Below are 23,332 nucleotides of genomic sequence, written 5' to 3'. Positions count from 1 at the left end.
GCTTGCTGTTATGTTCCACCAGATGCTAACGTTAGCATAGCGCTAAATTTCCTGCCCGCTGCTATCAATAAACAGCAGCTTGCACACCCCAACGGAGCTTTTATCGTCGCCGGCGACTTTAATCGGGCATGTTTATGGACTGTACTTCCCAAATCCATTCAATACGTGGACTGAACAATTAGGGAATAAAACACTGGACAGTGTGTACAGTAAGATCAAACATCCAGTTGGATCCCCCATCTCTGTTTGTCCCTCACCCCCTCATACCCCCCCCCCCCTCCGGAGGAAACAAAGCCTATTTACAACAAAGACAGTTAAAACATCTTCGTTGTTCCTTTATATCTTTGTTTCCTTATCCTCACTGTAAAATGTGGACCTAGAGTCGTCCAATTTCGTTGTCACAATATGTACCACTTTGCCACAAGGGTTCCTCTCCAGATGTTTGTGGGCCACATAGACTGCGGTTCGCGTCTTCCCGTCTTTAGCAGCAGTGTAGCGGCTAAAGTGGCCTGCACGCCGTCTTTAACAGCTAGCAGCAGCAGACACATAAAATATGCAAACCCTCCTCTTTTTTTCGATTGTATCCGACTCAAGTACTCTTTTTGTTTGCAAAAGTCATTCAGTTCTGTTGTAATATTGAAATGTTTCACTGCCTACATATCGTTGTGATTGTATGATTCATTAATAACCTCTTTATTATATATAACTTCTTCCTTTGTTGAGTCGTATTTACTTAACTACTTATTTTATTCAGCTTCACCATTATTTCAGTTGTATTTTATGTTTTAGCCAGAAATCGCCTCGAACCATATCATATTAGACTTGTGAGAACTGGTTTAAACAAAGGGTCGTTGTGCAGTGGAAATTTCCACAAACTACACTTTAAGTTTTGCTTTCCTCTAAGTTAAGGTTTTGTTTTGACTCATAGACTGCCCTTCCTGTATGTAAGTAATTTTTAGCCATTTTGACTTACCATAGTTGTGTAGCTCATTTGTGCCCGGAATATTCTGTAATAAAACCTTCGATAGAACTGCTCATTTCTAAGCTTTTATTTTGAGAACCTAACTTCTCACTACCCAGAATTAAACAAACACGTGAGAGAAGAAAAAGACGATTTACAACAATTCCCAGTTAAAATGAATCAAAGCATTTAAATATCATTCACAGCTGTTTTTAAAGGAATTTGCATCACTGGAATGAGTCAGGTATGATAAGTACTTAATGCCAATGACGACCGTAGTCATTGACAGCAGTGAATGAGTAAAGACGAGTATCAAGCACTGATACTTAAGAAGAGAAATAATTAAGATTTTGAAAAACACAGATTTTTTTATTCAATTTTAAAATATCTAATCGTTTTGCTACCCCAAAAAAAAGATATAGTTTTAAAAAGCCCTATTGATTTTTATTTTATGTTTTGGATCAAATTTATTACTGAGTCCATGTGTGTGTTTTTGCAATTTTTGAAGTGAGATCTTGTGACGTTTGATTCATTTTAAAATATGGAGTCAGAAATCATTTCATTAAGAAATAAATTATCAGTTGTATCCCTACCCGTAAAACATGATACATCCATTGGTGAGTTTAAAATATTGGCCTCAAGCACCAAGGCGCCCAATTTTCACGCAACCCGTCATGTGCGATCATTACAACAGGAAGCACAAGATTACAAAAACAAAATCAACCGACACATATTGCCGGTCATTTCCATTCGAAAATTTGATTTTTTTCAAAGGATTTTGAGGGTTGGTCCAAATTTCAAACCGAAACTTCTCCCTCTATCCCAGGGGTCGGGAACCTTTTTGACCCAAAGAGCCATAAAAGAAAACAATTAGAGAACCACATCTTATACTTTAAGAACAAAATTAACAAAACCGCCAAACCCGCTTGCCAGAAAAAAACCTTATTATTCAGCACGCCAGAGCATGTGTCCGAAATCAATAATATATACGTTAAAATTTGTCTCCGTCCTTTAGTTACAAAAGAGTTTTGAAGCTCATTTTGATTGCATTTTTGGCCTGAATAAAGGATGTATAACAAGGTGCAAGCAGAGTTCTTTTGTAAAAATGTCACCAAAAATTGCAAACGAGAAGTATATCGGCATATTTACCTTCAGTGCAGACTGCACTGAGCGAGAGAGAGTAGCGAATACCTTGCACTGTGTGCAGAGATCCGCCAACCTCTACCGCTCAACCGCTTAAATTGCTCTGCGTGATTAGCTGGCGTTTTCACCTGTTTACAGTTGGTTTGTGGGTTTTCATCATAAAGTATCTCAACAGTGAACTTAGGTAGCTTAATGAGCTTCGATTTAAAGGATTTTTTAAGAGACCTGCGGCCGGAATAGGGTAACACCCGTCTGTAAATCTTAGTTGAAAAAGTACCCTATATGTACTGGACTGAACCACTATTTCCTCAGTGTTGCCTCAGCTTCTCATGTACCAATATCGGGATCGCCAGAGAAAAATGTGCTACAGTCAAATTCCTTCTCTGAGACATAGGTTCCCGACCACTGCTCTATGCAATTAATAGCATCACCACCAAATGTAGCATTTGTGGTCTTCTGGTCATTGAGTCTTCAAGTGCACCAAAATTACAAGGTGCTGCTGTAGTGTCATGCAAAAAAAAATAATAATAATAATGCTAACTCTAACAAAACAACGGGACAGGGGCCACATTGGTGTGGTCAATATGTACACTACATTACGATTTTGATCTTACCTTACAACACACTGCCTAATCAGACACTGCTTGCTACCTTGCAAGGTGTCAATAATAATATTTTTTGTATCCAGGTCGGATGACAGCATGCAGTAGTCTAACGCGCTAATGCCGGGTGGGCCTCGTCGTCATGACTGATTGATCCCTGTTGGAATTTGTACCGGCTTTGCTTTCACTGCTTCAGTACTCGCATGGTGCCTGCAGAAAATAAAAGAATAGAAAACAAAAAGTATGAAAGATGTTGACAAAAGGCATGCTATTTTTAGATGTGCTGCTGTAAATGGATACCCATTTTTATGGTGCGAAGTACCAGTGTAAATACATATTCCACAATGAAAATTGTCTTGAGAGAGAAAATGTCATGTCCTGCACGGTTGTCATGGCGCCCAGCTGGCTCCGCCCCTTGACACCGGCTGAGACGCATTGAACTGATTGTTTGTGGAGTACTTAAACGCTCCTTTTGGGACTTGCCCGTTGCCAGACCATTGCTTTACGATGGTGAAGACCGGTTCATGCCTGTTTGATCTGTGTAATGCCTAGTTTGTAATTTTGATTACCTTTGAACCTGTTTTGTTTTGTCTTTGGTCCGTTTGTGTGTTACACAACTTTTATTTCTCAATTAAAGTGAAAGATCGGCTACGCAAATGAGTTCCGACTTCCTGCTTCCTGGTTCGTTCCCTGACAGAAAATTGTTTTGTCATTTACCTCTCTCTCCTCCGTTTCTCATGTTTGTTTCTTCTTCATCTGCCCCGTCGTCCACTTGAAGAAAAATACATTTTTTTAAATGCATTTTTAGTTTTATTTCATTTGAGTGTGTTTTCACAGAATTTTACCTGAATGGAGCTCTTTGACCAGTGACGACATTGTGTTGGTGATGGAGTCTGCAGCCACTAGCAGGTCATTGCGCAGATTCCGAGGTACACCTGATAAAATAATTTTGATCAAAATTAAAAAAATATATGTAGTATATATTCCATATCCCATCTTTTGTTACCACCCCAAAGACAGTCACAATTTTAAGACAGTACATCTGTTAAAAAGGTCAGGTGTTACAGGTATAGCACCCTCTGGTGGTGAGTTGATTATTACAGTTACATTTTAATCCAGAACGTTTTGCCCGCACATGAACCCCATTGAGTTACTCTACATACATCATATTTATATAGGATTGTTTGTGTAGAGTTTAATGTGAATTGTATTATTTGAACTTTATGTACAATTAAGACTTAAAAGGACAATATTTAATAATTGACCACTCTATGTAGCTGTATTTTGTCAAGCAACCTGAAACGAGTGCTATAAAGCACAAGGAAGAATACAAACTACGGAGACACAATGTCAGGACCACAACGGAGACAGGACCCACTTGCTTGCGTTTCCCTTAGTTTTATTTGGAAGAAGGGAAAGGATAGTACACACGGTCCGTAGATCGCTGGTCGTGGGGAGTAGGTTGCTCAGACGCGAAAGTGGTATTTGCGTGGCGAGCAAAGGCAGTGTTGAGAGCGGGACGGTGGAGCAAAAATCGTAGTCAAGTTCAGAAAATGGGTCGGACCCGGGAAACAGACTGGAATCAGAACATGAGAGAGTCCGGGTCGAAAGGCTTGCCTAGCGTGAGCTGAGGTTCGCAGACGGACTGACAACCGGTGACAGGAAGACGGGGGGTTTAAAAAGTCACAGGCAGCCAATCCGCGTCCGAGGCAGTTGGCGCCAAAAGGAGCAGGCTCGGGTGCCCCACATCAGTAATCATGAAACTTAAGGTGACCAAACTGCACCATTTTTTGTTGTTTTTTTCCGAGCTGTCCATGAGGTTTTTGTACCCGCAGGAGCAAAATTGTGGACAATTATGTAAGCTTATGATATGTAAAATAAGCGCAAATTACCCATCCTACTAGTATTTAAAAAATATATATTTTTGATTTTTGTTGGATCAATATTTTTCTAATAATTTATTTTGGTGTTTTGTGCGGCCTTTTAAGTCATTTTGTGATTAAGAACGATACAAATAAACATGAAGACATTTGACTTGAATACCAACTAGGAGGCACGAAATCATACACACTGTTCATTTGAGAATTGTGTATGTTGAGGTTAATGTTAACTGTATTATTTGAACTGTATGTACAAAACTTAATTCAGCAATTTAGAGACAACTTTCAAAATAAAATAACTTTATTTCTTTCTTCAGTATTGCAACTTTTTATATTTTCTTTTCTTCTATAATCATAGAAGAACTTTTTATGAATCATTGTCATTGTTTTATATTGTGATGTATCGTGAATTATCATAATAACCATTTTAATAACAGACCTTATGAAGTTTTGATTTTCAGTGCAACAAAATAGAGAGCTATTCTCATATCTATACATAACACATAAACAAAGATGACAACAAAGTGTTCTGTTATATTACGCTTTGGCCTACATGTTTTTTTTTGTATTCTTTATCCACTTTCTGTATTTAACAACTCACCCTGGGCAAAGGCCTCCAGTACATCACCCCCCAGCCCCGCCATACAGTCCTGAGGCGTATGCGTTGGGGTTGAACCGGCCGATGTGGAGCGTATGGGCATGGGCATGGAGCAGCCGGCGCCGTGGCTGGGCGATGAGTGGGGGGAACCCCCAGACTGGGACTGAAGACAAGAAACAGTAATATCCGGAACCTCAAAGGTAGAATGAATTGAACATTTTTTTTTCAAGCTTGGGTAAAATGTAAAATTAAATGACAGTACATAAAGGTGCACGACAATATTGCAACTTAGGCCAGTCCCCAAGTTGTAAATTTTTTGTCTATTTAAACTGATATTCGTTTATCTTATTTTTCTCTCAAGTCTCTGTTACGTGTTTATTCTAGAGTCCCATGTCTAATCTAACATTGTTCACCACAATTCAATTCAATTCAAACTCACCGCTTGCTTCTGTTCCTCATCCTGTCGGCCAGCATGCAGAAGACAAATATAAAATAATGAGAGTGGAGCACCCGGAAAAACAAAGGGTTTTGTGTGCCACCATTAGCACATGGTGTAAATTCTTTGGATTTGATTGCAACCTTGAGAAGCCTCATGAGTCCCTCCAACTGCACCATGAGCTCCCGCCGACTCTCCTGCAAGGCCGACATGCGCCTCTCCAGCTCGTCTTTCCTATGCCTGACGGGAGGCAAGCACACACATCATTAAAATTATCTGGTTAGAGACCTTAAGTCTAAGTTTTATAGTACAGCTTTAATGGAAAAGGTGTTACTGCATTATTACATTTCCGTAGTTTTTAATGAATTCTGTTTTGGGAGGGATTTTTTTTTTCATCCTATTGAAATAAATAACAACGATATTTGCACATTTTGTGTCTTGTGTTTTAGTGAAATATTTTCAAATATTTTTATTTGCTTAATGTTTTTGTATTTCTCTTGAATATTTTTTTCAAATACTGTTGCATTCTAAATAGCAGTTTTTAGTCTAATAGAGCTGTTTTTGTTTGTTTTGACATTTTTAGGATGTTTCTGAAAATGTATTACACAAATATTTTACAATATTACTTTTGGCAAATGCACCAATCCCTTGCCGTAGCGCTGTTTACTTTTTATAATTTTGGTGCTTTGTGGATTTTCATCGTGCATTGTGTTCTGCATTCTGATTGGCTCAACAGTTTTGATTTATTTTCTTGGATCTTCTTCATGGTACCATGTTTGTGTATGTTTGTTATTTTTCTATTGGTGAATTTTTTGGGGAAAAAAGGGGTTATTTACCTGAGCAGCCTGAGTTCTGTTAGCAGCGTGGGGTTCTGGTGGGCCTTCTCTGGCGTTGGTTGTGATGCCTGCTCATGCTCCAGACGAAGCCTTTGGATCTCCTGAAGGATCTCCCTTAACACGTCAATATCAGTGTCAGTTTTTTGCACATATCACAAATATGTATATGGAGAGCATTAATTAGATCCCGAACTGTGAAAACAATGGCAAAGAATCCGGATAAATTAAATCAACAGCTACATTAAATAAATGAAAAATGCAAATAAAATAAAGCAAGAGGTTGGGGGTGTCTAGATAGTTTTCCTTGTATTTGATCTCAAAAGGGCAGGACTATGGCAGTGACCTAGTAAAATGCAAATAAAATGTCCAAATTATTAAATTTTAACATAAGTAGAAGTTGACTTGTAGGTCCACCCATACCTATGATTATGACGAGCAGATGCTAGTTTGTTTTTCAGCAGATGCTCATTTTTTAATATAACGTCCTGTACAGCGGCGCGTAGCAGCCTAGGAACGTGTACAACCATTTCAGCAACCAGCTGCACAGTAATAAACATATACCATTTCGGCCTATTTATTATCCTAATGCAAAGTAATCTAAAATCTTAAATAATTGTCATATTTCAATAGAATATTTGAGTGTTTACCAGTGCCCTCCCCAGTGGTCTAATCTAGCAACAACAGTTAGCTTTGGTGAAAATCTAGTTTTTGCATGGCTGGTCTCCTTGATTCGCCAGTTCTTGATTTGATAAATATTAGCTTTTTAGATATGACACAACAATCTTGTTGTCATGATTACCTAAGTGGAGCCACCTGGGGTAATCTTTTGGCGCGCTGGAATGCGCCTTCTGATTGGGTTATGTTCGCTATTTAAGCATTCTACACCGAGACATGGGTGTCTGAGGATTACTCCTGTATTCGTAAGACACTCCCGATTACCTGCCTTGTTGTTTACTTGATTCTGCCCGTCTGCCTTCGATCCGACCTGCTTCCGTCCACGCTACGATCTTCTCTTCAGTCCTGGTAAACTCGACCTGCCTTCGTCCCACGCTACGATTGATCACGTCTCCCGCTAACCCTTGTGCTTCCCCAAATAAAAGTATTGTACGAACGCTCTGGGGTCTCCTGCTCTGTTCTGGTAATCCCTGACACTTGTAGTGAATCATTATGAAAGGCTTTTGAGAGGAAAATATTTGTTGCATTTTTTTCTTTTCACCATCAAATATGAACGTTGCACTCAAAAGTTTACTTCTCTCCTCCAAATTTGCAGGCATGTGCATTTTCCTTACCTGTTTTTGTTCTCCAGTTCAGCAATCAGCTGCCTTTGCTGTTTGTTAGCGTCAAAATTGAACGTTAAGTCGGCGGGCGGACATTGTTGCTGGAAAGAGAAACACAATATAAAAAGTGAAAAACGATCTGGTCAATTTTAAATTGTCACTTTAAACGAATCAAAGTGTTTATTTACCCACATGCATTTTTATCTGAGAGACTATCAATATATAATATATACACGGAAGCCCAAATTTAGGCATTCTTCTCGCTCGTGACAAGAAAAAATATCATAAGGGTTCCTAAAAAATTATCATGGTTTGTTAGATTATTCTTTGGTGTTATTCCCTAAAACAAATCTGACGGATTACTTTGTGAACATCAGGTCTCACCGTGGAGTTTCCTGCCTCGGCCGCCAGGCGTGCAGCGTATCGGGCAATGAGGCGGTGCTCTTCGTCCAGCCGGCTCGGACTCTCCAAGACGCTGCAGGGAAAGTGAAAAGACTTGATAAGACTTCGAGAGACAAATAAATAAAGATTTAAATGTCATCTTGAATCCAAAACAGCTGACTTCCTGTTCAATTTTCAGTATTAACATTTTTGAAGCTCAGAGCAAATTTTTTGTTACTGATTAGCACAAAGGCATATCAGTATGAAGTGCGTTTCTAAAATAACTTATTATGTTAATAGTGTGTTGATACTGTGTTATTATTAAATTATTGGAAAATTGTAATCATTCAAAATATGTTTAAAATAGGCTCAGCCAACGCCTAAAACATGTCTTGCATAAAGGCACTGAGTAATTTACATACATAAATTATATGCTCAATTTTGACAATAGTTATGGAGGACTTGATCAGGTATTCAAAGACAACGATTCTGACAATGATTTCTCATTCCTGTAAAAAATCCCACTTCCTAGGAAATCCAATGAACCATGACAGGTGAGCTATATTCAGAACAAATCAGCATGCTACTCAGGTATTCTAAGAGGGATATTAATTAGGTTGTTGACCCCTAGTTTAGGCCATTGATATTGGGGACCCCAAAAACTGGCTCTGTCATGCTCATAGAACTTAATTTTAAAAAGCAAGTGAGATGTCTTTATTTCACCGCTGAATAATTTTCAGCTTCCATCCATCCTTCTGGACAACCCAAAGTCTATTTTTGCACTTGTAAGACTTCTAAAGCCCTCCGATCTGATAGAGAGAACAAGGGAAGCAACCTCAAAAGAATACTGAGAATGCCAATTAAGAATATTAGCTGTGAAATACAATACATCTGGGGCTGAAAATACTCTAAATTTAGCAGGTTTGTTTTCTTTTATCCTGCAGAATATCTCCACACTGGAAAGCTACAGTAATTCTACAAGCCTTACAGCGTCTTAAGCAACAATTTCTGACCCAAAAAGTGGCGACGGCCTGCAGGCAAGATGGAAGCTTTTGTTGTCTATGTATCTCTAATGACAATTTCCAACAGGGGAGCATTTAATGTAGGATAGCTGTTTATCGTTTCAAGGGATATCTCTTTACGTAATTCATACAACCCAATGGATTTGCGCCTAAATTGTATGAATACAGTTGTTTTTTTGCATATTGCTGTTGTCTAGACAGAAGCGCATACCTAAAAATTAGGTACATCATATATTCTAAAACATAGTGCAAGCACAAAAACAATACTCAGTAAAATCATTATTTTTTCAATAACATTGGAAACATTGAACTTAAAATGTTGTCTGCCATCTTACATTTAAGAAATGTTGCTCAAATTAAGGTTTATTATACCATTATATCATTGTATGTTATATAATTTATGAAAAAAATGTAGAATATAGTAAAATAAGCTAATAAAAATGTTGCATTTACTTCCAGTGGGGTCAGTTTTTCTTTTTTCTTTTGCAATATAGTAAATGGGCAAAGTCAAGCCAGGAGAACGGGCAAAGTTCCTGACAATCACAACATATTTTGTGATTCAAATAATTAATGCTATTCAAAACAAATAATAAGCAGCCTCAAACCTCATCAAAAAATATTTTCACTCAAAAGGCAAATTCCAATCCATCACAGAAGAAAACATCCAGGATGTTCAAAACTGACGCGGTATTATATTTATCAATCCGTCTGAAATTCAATTCCTAAGTGATGGAGCAAGTGGTTTGGCTTGGGGTGGTTTATTGGGGTTTGGTTTTCCAAAGTCCTCACTAAAAAGAGGCGCTTACCTCTGGGTGGGAGCAGAGGACATAAGCATTGTGTCGCTCATGTGGTCGGCCGCTGCTCTGGTCTGACTACAAGAAAAGATTAGAGCTCTTTTAATGCTACGAGCAGCACTGCTGCGATTAAGGGATGATCAATCATAAGAGTGAGGCACAATAAGGTTTGGAATCAATCTGAACCGGGAACAGTGTGCTATTTTTTTTCCCAGCCTTGCAAAATATTGGTTTATTGTACGAAGGTTGTGTGTATTATTTAGTGCATCCTAGTGGTTAAAAATAAGTTAAAAAAATAATATTTGTTTAACATAAGCAAAAATACTTGAAATATCATCCAAACGTGCATTTTTAAAATACTAGTAGGTCAAGAAATCAGTATTTATTTCACATAACATAAGCCTCACCTCAAGGAAGCAGACATAATTGTATGCAATCTTGCTACTACAGGTACAGAAAAACCTCAAAAAAGCTGTGCAAAAGAATGAGAAGGTAAAATAGTGCGTTTTAGCCACTCTGAGTTTCTGTAGTTTGTATTCTTCCTTGTGCTTTTCAGCACTCATTTTAGGTTGCACTACACCATACAGTGGCATCTAGTGGTCAAATAAAACACAGTGTCCCTTTAAAAACACAGAGGGACATATGTGCTATTTTTTCAACGTTGGTCTACATTTAATTATCGATTAATTATGTCTTGAAATTACTATTAAAAACGATTGTGCTAAGATTAATTCTCCTTTTTACCGCAATAAATTTTAGAATTGATTATACTACACAACTCCAAATTTGCTTTATCTGCAAGAAGAATTTGATCCCTTCGGTCTTTTTGATGAATCACGTCTCAAAGCCATTTTAAAACTACAATTTGCTATTACATATAATTCCTGATTGAAGATACATGAATGAAAAGTGTAAGTGGACTGTTGTCTTCAACGCACTTTCAGAATTATAATTAAAATCGATTGAGCAGCTAAAAGTCTATTAAACTCTAGGTAGCAGAAATGCTTATTAAAAATGCGCCCAACTAATAACAGGGTTTCTGTCCAACTTGTGGAGGACACTAGCATGGAAGCAGAAAATGTGATTCCATCCACTTCCATTTTTTAAACATTATATTTTGGAGAGAAATAGCAATGCTGAATTTTGAGCGCACGGAAAACAGCAAGCAAAAATATATCTTCATCACATAAAAGCCAAAGAGGCACTATTATAGAGATTTATCCTCAGCGTTTTGGAGGAGGTGATAAAAAGATATTTATACCCACTTTGAGGCACTTCTCCCGAGTTTCTGAATTACACTTGATTGCGTGAATTCATTTCCCCTCAAAGCATCCCCAGGAGGAAATGAATCAAGGGAAACATAAGACAGACAAAATAGACCACAAACACCATCCAGCTTACCTCTGCCAAGTAAAAAAGACGAATGCTTGTTTGAAAAAAATAAATAAAATAAAAATAAAATAAAAACATCCGAGTCTGAGCAGGAATGCCGATGCTGTGGCTGCTAACGTCTCCACGGAAACTCGATTTTGATTCTCCCCTGGCATGCACTTGCTCGCTCTCTCACTTGCTCGTCCTTTTTTCCACGTCTCCCACCGGAACCACCCATCAGATCGACAGAGTCAGACAAATAGTCTCACGTGTGCTTCTACCTTTGTCACAGTTTGCTGTGAAAACAGTTGAGCTACTCAATTTCGTGGAGCATGAATAAGACTTTCCATAGATTCTGCCTGGCAACAAGAATATCTCAGCTGACTCAGAGGTAAAGATAAAGCCTGAGTTTGTTGTCCTTTTCTCTTCCTCAACCGTTATACATTTGAAGAGTGTAAATAAATTTTGCCCCACATAATTCATCTAGCAGGATATATATACTATTAAAGGAATATACATTTTACAACCATCCATCCATTATCTGTACCGCTTATCCTCAGTAGGGTCATGGAGCCCATCCCAGCAATCATCGGGCAGAGGGCAGGGGACACCCTGAACTGGTTGCCAGCCAGTCGCAGGGCACACAGAAACAGACAACTCACTCGCTCATTCACACCTAGGGACAATTCAGACCGGCCAATTAACGTGACATGCATGTTTTTGGAATGTGGGAGAAACCGGAGTGCCCGGAGGAAACCCACGCAAGCATGGGGAGAACATGCAAACTCCACACAGGAAGGTTCGATCTCATGACCTCAGAACTGTGCCACACATGCGCTAACCACTGCGCTGCTGTGCTGCCCCCATTTTACAACCAGAACCCAATAAATAACTTGACAAAGCCACTCTGCAAAAAAAAAAAAAAAAAAAAAAAAAAGGATAATATAAAGCACAGGTGTCAAACAGGCGGCCCGCAGGCCAAATCAGGCCCGCTAAGGGATTGAATCCGGCCTGCGATACAACACTCAGAGAAGCGCAAGAGAAAAACAAGCTGCATGTTGAAATATGTCAACTTGATGTTGCCAAAGCCAGGTGCCTCTCGCAAAGACACTGTACTTGTATTTATTTCTCTCTCGCTGTCTCTCTGTCTCTCTCTCTCCCTCTTTCTTTTCCACCCCTTTTCTCCCACTCTGTCTCTGTCTCTTTCACTCTCTGTGTCTCTCTTTTTCTCTTCCTTTGTTGCTCTTTGTCTCTCTCTCTGTGTCTTTTAACCTCTTTTGCTCTAACTTCCTTTCTTCCTTTTCTCTCTTTTCACTTTCTCTCTTCATACCCTTCGCGCTTTCTTTAATCTTTTCTCTCCTTCTGTCTTTCCATTTCTCTTTGGATTTCTTTCTTCCTCTTCCTTTCTTTTCCCACTCTCTCACAACTTTTTTTCCTTTTGTTTCTCACGCTCTCTCCCTCACTCTTTTTCTTTCTTCGTCCCACCCTCTCTCCTTTTCCCTCCCTCTATCTCTTATTTCTTTATCTCTTTTTCTTTCTCTTTAATCTACTAGTCCAGCCCCCGACAGAATGTTTGTTCTATTGTGTAGCCCCCGAGTTAAAATGAGTTTGACACCCCTGACATAAAGTACAGTAATACCGTGTCGCACGGACAGAAATAAAATTAGTCTTATTTTTTGCTTATACCGTAACTGTAATGAATACACACTCACCTAAAAAAAAAAACCTCAATGTTTGGGTGTGTGTTACATTAACGTTTTACAGTAATACAGTACATAATCATGATTGACCAATGATTGATCAGCAACAAATTCAGTGTATCTTGTTTGCTCAGAATTGTATTCAACAGGAAGTTAATGAAAGGTTTGTGCAGCTTGAATCAGATTGTATATATATATATATATATATATATATATATACCTTCCAGTAGCGCTTCAATATTTCCTTCATTCACACTCTTTTCCACTTTTCTTTCCCCTTACTTTCTTGGGACCCATTATTATGGGAAGAAAAAGGAAATAAAACCAGCAAAACACAATAAAGTTAAATGTGTCCCTCTCAAACACAATGAGGATGGCGCAGATTGACTGAAGATGAAAAAGAGATCGATCAGGGCATTATCGCTATCTACTGTTAAGGAGTGCAATTAACCTTCCGCTTTTTCTTCTTCTTAGCATTATTTTGCCAAGGCAAAGACCCGCAACCCCCTTTTGGGTTCCAATGCAAGAGTTAAGAAACACTGAACTAAGTCCCTGGTTCTCAACTGGTTCTGACTTCAGAAACCCACCATTCTACTCTATAGTCGATGAATACATTTTTAATTTCCTCCTATTGGTTTAAAAATTTAAGTTTTGAACGGATCAAAAAATAGAGCAGAAAACAACTGAATATTTTATTATATAAAACAATAAAAAATGTTTGTCAATTAACTTGACAATAAACAAGAATACATAATAGTATATTCAATACACATGCAAATATGTAAAATAGTATTTTCCTACCACCCTATAAAAAGGTCATATCATATTTGGAATCATCATATAAAACAAACTCAAAAAAACAATACATTTCATTTTATGTGTAGCATTTTTTCATCCACAACAAAAATATATCATAAATGTAAATCCACTTTTCAAAAATTTGTCAAATTTGTTCTTTTTTGGCTAAACTTGTAATCTTTAACAAACTCTCCCGATAAAAAAAAGACATATAATATAGGTAGAAATCAGTTTAGGGATAGAAATTTCATTCCTCTTTTTCCTATTGTTACTTTATTTAATTTACTTATTTTCTGAATGTTTTTCTTCTGTACTTCTGCGGCACTTCCTATTCCCTTGCCGGGCCAAAGTGGTACTACACCTCTGAGCGTCACAATGGAATTGTATCCACTCTTATTTGCATTGATTCAATGTAGTTGGTTTCTCATAAATCACGTGATACAACAAATTTATGATCTAATTAGTTGCCGAGGCTTGTAATAATCGATTGTATTCGATCTTATTGATTAGTTGTTGCAGCTTTAGTTGCGACCCAAATCAAAAAAATGTTTCCACTTCTCAAATGTATCTAATGAAAGGATTTTGCACTTTAAATAAGAGATAGAGGAATCTATTCACTTTTTTTTCCCCAAAAACTAAATGCTCAGCAAAGCCAAAATGATTTCAAGTACCGTATATACTTGCATATGAGCCGAAATCGCATCCAATGGCAGACACTTGAACACTATTTTCGTATTTTACAATAATATTTTTCAACTTGTTGTGACTGTGTTCCACTTTTCCTTCCCCTTGTCACAAACTTTCTCCGGACCAATCATTATTGGCAGAAAAAGAGAAAAAAATCTGAATCAAATAAGATGTTGCCAATCTTAAACGCGCCAATTGACTGAATTGGAAGAAAGATCCAGCAGGGCATTACCGCAGTCTTCTCTAAAAGGAGTGTAATCAACTTTTTGTTTTTTCTTCTTCTTAGCATTATTTTGCAAAGGCAAAGGCACACCACCCAATGAAAATGGGTACGCGACCCACTTTTGGGTCTCGACCCACCAGTTAAAAAACACTGATCTATATCCCTAGTAGTCTAGTGATTATACAGAGGATTTGAGCTTATTATTATTATCATTGCTATTATTACTATTATTATTGTTATTTTTAACTAATATTATGATTGGGCCGGGCCACGAGAATACAGTCAGACATTTCACAGGTCAGTGGTACAGAAAAGGTGCAGACCACTGATATAAAGCACAGTATACACTTGCCCAAGCGCCCGTACATAATTGAATCACCCTATAAATAATTATCCATAACCAAGGGGAACCGGGAGGCAATTTTCCCGGTGACTGACAACACTTTCCTTGATCTTCCCGCTCGGCAGGGTCGGCCTGGAACGTTAAGTTCCCCTCGCCCTTGCCGTATTTCACAGTCTGTGGCCCTGGTAGGGCTAAAAATAAAATTCCTAAAAGCATAACTAAACACGCCTCCCCTGCCCCCCTTGTGCACTCTTGAGGCCATTTTATCCTGAATCTTTCAAAAGGAAATGGACCGCACTCGCCGCAAAGTGAATTACGTCTGCTGTGTGTGATCTTAATGGCTATCCTGTGGGGGGAGTAAAAAGGCCTTTAAGAAAATAACAGGTCATGAACAGCAGTCAGGAGAGAATTATGTCATAAAAAAACTTGTTTATTTTAATTGCAATTTGTAGGAAACCTTACTTCTTTCACTTTCACATCGCAACGATACTAGTTTAATCCTTAATTTCGGCAAATAACAAAGACGGCCTACTGGATTCACAAGGGAAAAGATAAACATGCCCTAGTTTGAGCAAGACAAAAAACTAGTTTGTGTGATAATCTTGTTTTCTCTGGCTTTGCAATTTCATGCAATAAACCAACAACCCGAATAAATGGTGCCAGGTTCTCATGGTTCCACGCATTGGGAGGAGTCCATTGAAATTGAACTTGCAATTAAGCCAGTTTGAGAGAAACAATTCTTCAATTGTGACCAAAATAATTTTACCGTTTTTGAAAATAAAAGGGAACACTTAAACACCTAAAATAGGAACACATTTAAAGCAAAGAAAATAATAAATGAACAGTAAAAAAATATTCTGCTAATGTTTTTATGGGGTATATAAGAACACAAAATTAAAATTGCATTTTATGCATTATTTTTCCTGTAAAACTTTATTTAAACTCTTTTTTTCAAAGGAAGAAAAGATATAAACAATACTGAAAATGAACAAACTGATATTTCAGACGTAGATAATTTAGCGATTTTTAACATATTAGTTTTAGTAATAAAAAAAATCCTAAAATTAGGGACATAATCTGACATATCAAATAATCTTGCATAATTTAGGGATTTTTCTTTTTACGAAAAGATACATAAAAATACTGTAATATGACAGATGGTGGATAATTTAGCTAATTTAAAGTATTTTTGTTTTTAATTTTATTACATAAAAAAAACCTTAAATGAGGAACATCATCTGCCAAAAGAAATAATTTTGCTTGGTTTAGGTTTTTTTAACAAGAAAAAATAGTCAAACATATCACTAAATGGGAACCCTTTCTTCCAACCTGTTAAGAATTTCTTGCAGTTTATAATGTGCTGGGAAAAAAGTTATGAAATTTGTACAGACGCTCCCCTACTTACGACCGTTCGACTTATGAAAAACAACATTTTTTTCGGGATGTCAAAAAATACCCGGACATTGCTGTACGTTATATTTTGTGTTGTGTGCACCTTTTTCCGAGTACAGGACAGTACTATAGTGCTTCTTTCCACCGTTTGTCGCTGTTAGAGCCCACCCAGCATCCACCCCGAAGAATAAATCCGGCTTCTACTTCCTAGTTCGTGTGTAAACATTTAATACTGAATCTCCATCGCGCTAAGAACTTTGACGCTTTCATCATTTAATATCTCATGCATCCATTCAATATGGTTGGTGTAAGGTGTAAAGAAGAGGCAAGCCGTTTCTTATGAAATGAAAGTGGAATAAGAAAGCTTGATGCGGTTGAGAAAATGGTAGGAATGCTTTTTTTTTTGCAAAATCCCAGAAAAAGATGGTGGAAAAGAACTCATAAAACATATCTGACTGTTAAATATGCTTTAAAAATTCTACTTGCTGAAGTTTGGAAGCGAGAATTAAAGTCAGCAAGGAGCAGGGATGCTTCAGAGACAATTCATCAGATGGCAGTATTTGAGACTCTCTTTCCTCCAACGTCTCATCGATAAAAGTCAAAGCAAAGGCTTGCCAAGACTTCCGTGGGTAAACAAATACAAGAACGGTTGGCTGAGATTTACGGGCACATATGCCCCATTTGAGGGTTTTGACATTTTTATTTCAGAAACACTTATTCCGCTCATTTATCTATTTCAGCTACACATTATTCTTTTGAAATTAATATGCTTTGTGGCAGGGCAGCACAGCGGCGCAGTGGTTAGCGCGTGTGTGGCACAGTTCTAAGGTCTCGGGAACCTCCTGCGTGGGTTCAAATCCAGCTCCAGACTTCCTGTGCGGAGTTTGTATGTTCTCCTCGTGCTTGCGTGGGTTTCCTCCGGGCACTCTGGTTTCCTCCCACATTCCAAAAACATGCATTTCAGGTAAATTGGCCGTTCCAAATTGCCCCTAGGTGTGAATGAGTGAGTGAGTTGTCTGTCCCCGTGTGCCCTGCGATTGGCTGGCAACCAGTTCAGGGTGTCCCCTGCCCACTGCCCGATGATTGCTGGGATGGGCTCCAGCACCCCCGCGACCCTACTGAGGATAAGCGGAGCAGCTAATGAGATGAGATGAGATGCTTTGAGGCTTCCTTAGTTCAAAGTACTGTCTACAATGATGATATAGCTGGAAAGAAACAAGTGCTAAGATAAGAGAATTACAGTGCTAGCGAGTTAGCATTTCAGTTTTGGTCATTTTTCTAACTTTTTTAACAGGTCAAGTTTTACTTAATTAATAAAGTATTGGTTACCTTAGCATTTAATTTATCAAAGGCCTGTAAAACATACAGCCCACAGGCTGGATCCGACCCGCTGGATGATTTAAATCCGGCCCACCGTAAATTTCTGAGTATGTCAAGAAAATCAAATATTTAGCTCATTTCTTTCAAAAGTTATGATTTTTTATTTTTTATAAACACAAATCAATCGCTCCTTACCACCTCTAAAGAGCAGTAAAGGTGAAGAAGAGGTGAAGCCCAGTCTGGTTTCATGTTAGACAACATTGTGCAGTATTTTCTCAGCTTCAGTAGGTCCAGCCTAGTAGTTTGAGCTGATGTTATTGCCCATTCATTGCTACAACTCTTATTTTGTATCTCCTTTTTATCTAATTCAAAGTAGTATGACAATTGAGGCAAGCATATTTTTATTTGTAGCGCCCACTTGACTGTGTGTGTTTGTAATGCTTGTGGTGAGTTGGTACGAATGTAAAACTGCATTTACTCAACTGTTAAAATAAACTTGTTTTTAACACATCCAAAGCCAAACATTTAAATAACTTTTTCTATTGTTTGTGAATAAATGTGTTCTGATTAGAAAATATTACTTATTATCCATCCGTTAATATTATTTGTGGGATAGGTTACGTATGTAGGATGAATGATAAAGCCCCGTACTGAAAAACAAAGCTAAATATTAGGCGTTTTTTACTGATCCGGCCAACCCGAGAACCTAAAGTCTACACCTGGCCCCTAAGCCAAACTGAGTTTGACATGCCTGACTTATCATATGAACTTTCCACCTAACTGTTTTGAATTACCGTAATATAAGTTCATATGGGATATAAACATGGGCAGCACGGCGGCGCAGTGGTTAGCGCGTGTGCGGCACAGTTCTGAGGTCTTGGGAACCTCCTCTGTGGGTTCAAATCCAGCTACCAGCCTACCTGTGCGGAGTTTGTATGTTCTCCCCGTGCTTGCATGGGTTTCCTCCGGGCACTCCGGTTTCCTCCCACATTCCAAAGACATGCATTTCCTGGTGGATTGGCCGGTCTAAATTGTCCTTAGGTGTGAATGAGCGAGCGAGTTGTCTGTCCCTGTGTGCCCAGCGATTGGCTAGCAACCAGTTCAGGGTGTCCCCTGCCCACTGCCCGATGATTGCTGGGATGGGCTCCAGCAACCCCACGACCCTACTGAGGATAAGCGGTGCAGCTAATGAGATGAGATGAGATGAGATGGGATATAAACTACAATCAATTTGTCATGAGTGCTCACAACTGGACAAAATACCGGTAAATGTTCAGAATGACCAAGAGCCAACCAAATGACAGCAACAAGAACAGAAACAAAACCCTGAGTAAAGCACGACTGTATGCCATACTTAGTGAGCTAATGAAATAAAAAAGGATTTTCTAATAGATTTGATTAACAGTTTTAGATAATTTAAAAGACTTTTTATGATGCTCCAAAGATTTATAACAAACTCGATGACTTACACATTGTGAGAGGCCTCCTGGGGTCTCTCGGCCTGCTCAGGGAACACGGGATGCGGAGGCTCGCCGATGGGAACGCAGCCCAGGGATTTACTAATAGCGTGGCTCAGCTTCTTGGCGGGAGATTTCTGCAAAAGACAAGGAGGGATGACAAGTGTCAGTATGTTTCCACGGCAACAAAGCAGATGATTTAGCACAAGTGGGTCAAGAGGTAGTTTGAGAGCTGTTTGTCATATTTATTAAAATTGCAGCCTCTCCTCGGATAGAATTTCATAGAATCAATGCGCAAACAAGGTACGAAAAAGAGCAATCGCTGAAAAAGGCAGGCCACCGTGCCCTTCTACTTGAGCCTTGTTCAATTCAGAACAACAAAGACAGCAGACTCTGAAGCTTGAATTACGCATGCGGATGAAGCAAAATCAAGTGCACTCTCATAATTACATGATCACATAGTCCAGGAATGCGTTTTCTTACAAAAATATATTTTCTATACTGTACATCATTTACCCAGCACGAAAAGGAAATGAAAAGCGCCATTTAATTTCATAACCCCTTTAGTTCACCTCTGCCTGTATTTGAAGCATCACAAAACCCCGTAGTAGGCCAAAAAAATGACGTCCATAGTAATACTAGTAAATGAGTAAATATATGATAACTACGTCATGCACCCAGCACAGACTTTGACGCCACGAGAAGATCAAAATGAACGAATGCCCTCTGAAAACAGTAAACATATAATGAGTACTAAATGTAAATATATGTTTATTATATCAAATCTTTGACATAGAACAACTTGGAACTGACGAAGTAATTTTTCGAAATGTCATCACTGTACTTCCCGCTATTACCACCGGGAAGAAAAAATAAATCCTTTACAAAAAAAACCGAGAGTTGACACTTCTCTCAAGCAACTATTAATAACAGAACAACTCCTCAGTGAGTGAATACTCCAATTAAAAATACATAACCCTTAAAGCAGTGGTCCCCAAACTACGGCCCGCGGGCCGGATGCTGCCCGCCTCCACATTTGGTCCGGCCCCCTTAACAATACCAGAAAGCATTTTGATTGTTTTTTTCATATATGTGTATTTGTATTTGATAATAAAGTTGGACTTTTACAATAAAATGTTCCTTAGTTATGAACTATTTTCATTATTAACTATTAGTAACTATTTTATACGGCGCAACAAGGGTTGCTGATGAGTTAAAAATGTTATATCTTGGGATTTTGGTGTTTTGTAAAGCAGAAAAAGTGAAGTACCAGTATATCGCCGCTAGATGGAAAAGTCTCACAGGTCAGAGAAGGGTGTTTGGGGCAAGTCTCACGGGACCTCACGTGATTTCATGAGACTTGTTCTATATATCTCTCTTAATGTCAACAAGTAAATGGTGTCGTGTGAGACTGACATTTACCATCTATTTTGCAGGTGAGATGTACAATAATTTTTTTACATTTAGGCACTCCTGCAATCATCACACTTTTTTGTCATCAGAGAAGGGAAAAGTTATGTGGCCCTCACAGGAAAAAGTTTGGGGACTCCTGCCTTAAAAAGACAGAGTGCAATATTTAGTGCCTCCTGGTGGTACAAAAAACTTTCATCCAGTAACATATACCAGGCAAAAATACATGAAAAATCATACCAATGTTAATTTTTATTAAAAAAAAATTGTAGGTCGAGAAATTTGAATAATTTTAGGTCACCGCCATGTTGATCCGGCAGGGGACCGCAATGCTGTGCTGTGTGGCACTGGACCTCGCACACACCACCCAACACAGTGCCACCTAGTGGTCAAATATTATACATCGGGCCTTTGAATGATTATTTTGAGGGAAAAAACATCTCCCTCAAAACATTATCAATCTAAGATTTAAGTCAACAGCTTAAATGCTGCCTAGAGGGTAAAACATCATCCTCAAGCACTTGACCCATGACAATTAGTTGCCATGCTCAAGCAACAATTAAAATTATCTTTTAGAAAAAAATAAATTACAGCACTCCCTTAAATTATTACCATAAGAAAATGTATCCATCAATATTAGGGAAACTAATCCTCTGTACAATCACAAATTTCACAGGAATTAACACCACGCTCACATAACGACCTGGAAAAAAAAAAATCATAAAATTAATTTTTCTAATTAAAAGCCTCGTGGAAACATTCATCAAGGTAAGAAAAACAATCACTTTCCTGGAAGGTAAACAAAAGCTTACATACAGTAATCGGCAGCTCAAAATTGATAAATCCTTTGCACAAACTATCAACAAGAATAATTAAAAGCTTTGCCTGAATCAGACATCAGTTTAAGAGGATAGATCAGGGGTCTGGAACCCATAGCTGACGAGCCGTATATGGTTCCATTTCATGGCTCGGAGATGAAAAAGAACTTGAACAATTATTTAAAATATCATTACATGCCGGGCAGCACAGCGGCGCAGTGGTTAGCGGGTGTGCAGCACAGTTCTAAGGTCTCGGGAACCTCCTGTGTGGGTTCAAATCCAGCTACCAGACTTACTGTGCGGAGTTTGTATGTTCTCCCCATGCTTGCTTGCTCCGGGCACTCCGGTTTCCTCCCACATTCCAAAGACATGCATTTCAGGTGGATTGGCCGGTCCAAATTGTCCCTAGGTGTGAATAAGGGAGCGAGTTGTCTGTCCCTGTGTGCCCTGCGATTGGCTGGCAACCAGTTCAGGGTGTCCCCTGCCCACTGCCCGATGATTGCTGGAATGGGCTCCAGCACCCCCGCGACCCTACTGAGGATAAGCGGTGCAGCTAATGAAATGAGATCATTACATGCCGAGATGATTGTCGCACATGCGAAGGCCGAGACATTACTGATGCGCAAATCGTTCGGTTGCTTTCATGGCTCTTTGGGTCAAAAAGCTTCCCGGCCCCTGGGATAGGTAAAAACCCGCTTCGAATAATTATCAAAAATGGTGTTCCGGCTACAATCATTTCCGATAGCATTCCCTTTACCCTTCGACTCAAAGCCGAAACTAGTTAGGTGGTTCTTTACCCAGGACGAGTGCTCCTTCATCTGGTGCTGGTTGCTGTGGGGGCCGTTTGCATGGCCTCTCCAGAAGCAGCTTTGGCACAACTGGTAGCCGTGGCACTGTTGGCAGCGGTAGCGGAAACCCATCATGCTTTCGCTGCGGCAATACGAACACTCCACGGGATGGAAGACTGGAAACAAAAGAAGAGGACGTCAACTTGGAGCTGGATCATTTTGGAGCTGTCATGTCATGATATTTACATAATTTCTTGGCTTCATGGGGGTCAAAAACATCTAAGAAAGTCATATTTAAAGTTGGTGTGGGTCGTTTGAGGTGTCCTTGAAAAGTTCAAAGTAGAATATTTTATAAGTATATGTTAACAATACCCAACTGGGATCAAGGAGCCCTTATTAAAAAATACCAGAGCACTTATCTGCTTTAATCTTACTTTTAGCAAAGCTGATCGGGGCGGAACACATTAGGTAGGAGAATTAGGAGGGACAAGGGTGGTTGTGGAGAGAAACGTCATGCTTGTCTCGCGTTTTTTTCGTGTTTTGATTTTTTTAGTGTAGTGTGGAAATTGTTAAAACAAGAAAAGCATTTTTCTAGTACAGTCCAAATGCCAACCTAAACAGCAAGAAGGATAAAAGAAGAGTTCATTTAAGCAATTTCAAGAAATGCACGTCCTTGCAAGCGCAACTTGAGGAGCTTTGTGGAGGCTGCCATGATGACAGAAGCCAGGTGGTGGCAGCATTGGGTACAATAGTTGCAAATTTTGTACAGCTCTTTTAAATAAGGTTTTAGGTTGTTGTAATATTAAACTAGTTCACTCCCCATATTTAGTCGTCATTGTATAATTCCTTTTTTCACGTTGTATAATTTCTTTGTTTATTTAGTCCCAATTACAGTATGTGACTTCAGTTGTGGTTTTTATTCCTAGCCAGGCGTGGCTATTAAAGGTGGGTGCGTAGTTTGGGGTGTCCCCAAAATGTTTAAGTTAAATATTTTCTCTATTAAGTATATTCTAACACCCAACTGAGTTCAAAGAGCCCTTATGCTTCATTTTCCATTGCGGTTATCAGCTTTTATCTTACTTATATCAGGTCTGT

The 23,332-nt window shown here is 38.8% G+C and overlaps 1 protein-coding gene across 3 annotated transcripts in view; it reads right to left on the bottom strand.

The window, feature by feature from the left end:
• Positions 1–283: 283 nt before the first annotated feature.
• Positions 284–23,332, bottom strand: part of dtnbb (dystrobrevin, beta b) — a 33,579-nt gene continuing 10,530 nt past the window's right edge. For 2 of the 3 annotated variants that reach the window (XM_088354063.1, XM_088354064.1), the window contains exons 9-20: positions 22,247–22,413; positions 19,234–19,358; positions 9,943–10,008; positions 8,118–8,208; positions 7,746–7,834; positions 6,457–6,570; positions 5,764–5,860; positions 5,624–5,644; positions 5,188–5,347; positions 3,552–3,641; positions 3,424–3,477; positions 284–2,916 (exon numbers count right to left, since the gene is read on the bottom strand). In XM_088354063.1, the coding sequence (XP_088210189.1) occupies positions 2,891–2,916; positions 3,424–3,477; positions 3,552–3,641; positions 5,188–5,347; positions 5,624–5,644; positions 5,764–5,860; positions 6,457–6,570; positions 7,746–7,834; positions 8,118–8,208; positions 9,943–10,008; positions 19,234–19,358; positions 22,247–22,413 (1,100 nt within the window). In that variant the 3' untranslated portion in view covers positions 284–2,890. The remainder of the gene's footprint in view (positions 2,917–3,423; positions 3,478–3,551; positions 3,642–5,187; positions 5,348–5,623; positions 5,645–5,763; positions 5,861–6,456; positions 6,571–7,745; positions 7,835–8,117; positions 8,209–9,942; positions 10,009–19,233; positions 19,359–22,246; positions 22,414–23,332) is intronic. The other variant, XM_088354065.1, reaches the window with a different exon arrangement.

This window comes from Urocampus carinirostris, chromosome 15, assembly GCF_059441175.1.
Source record: "Urocampus carinirostris isolate Australia breed hairy pipefish chromosome 15, RoL_Ucar_1.0, whole genome shotgun sequence".
Lineage (NCBI taxonomy): Eukaryota > Metazoa > Chordata > Actinopteri > Syngnathiformes > Syngnathidae > Urocampus > Urocampus carinirostris.
The sequence above is the reverse complement of the archived record's forward strand: the minus strand, read 5'-3'. Positions and strand labels throughout refer to the sequence as shown.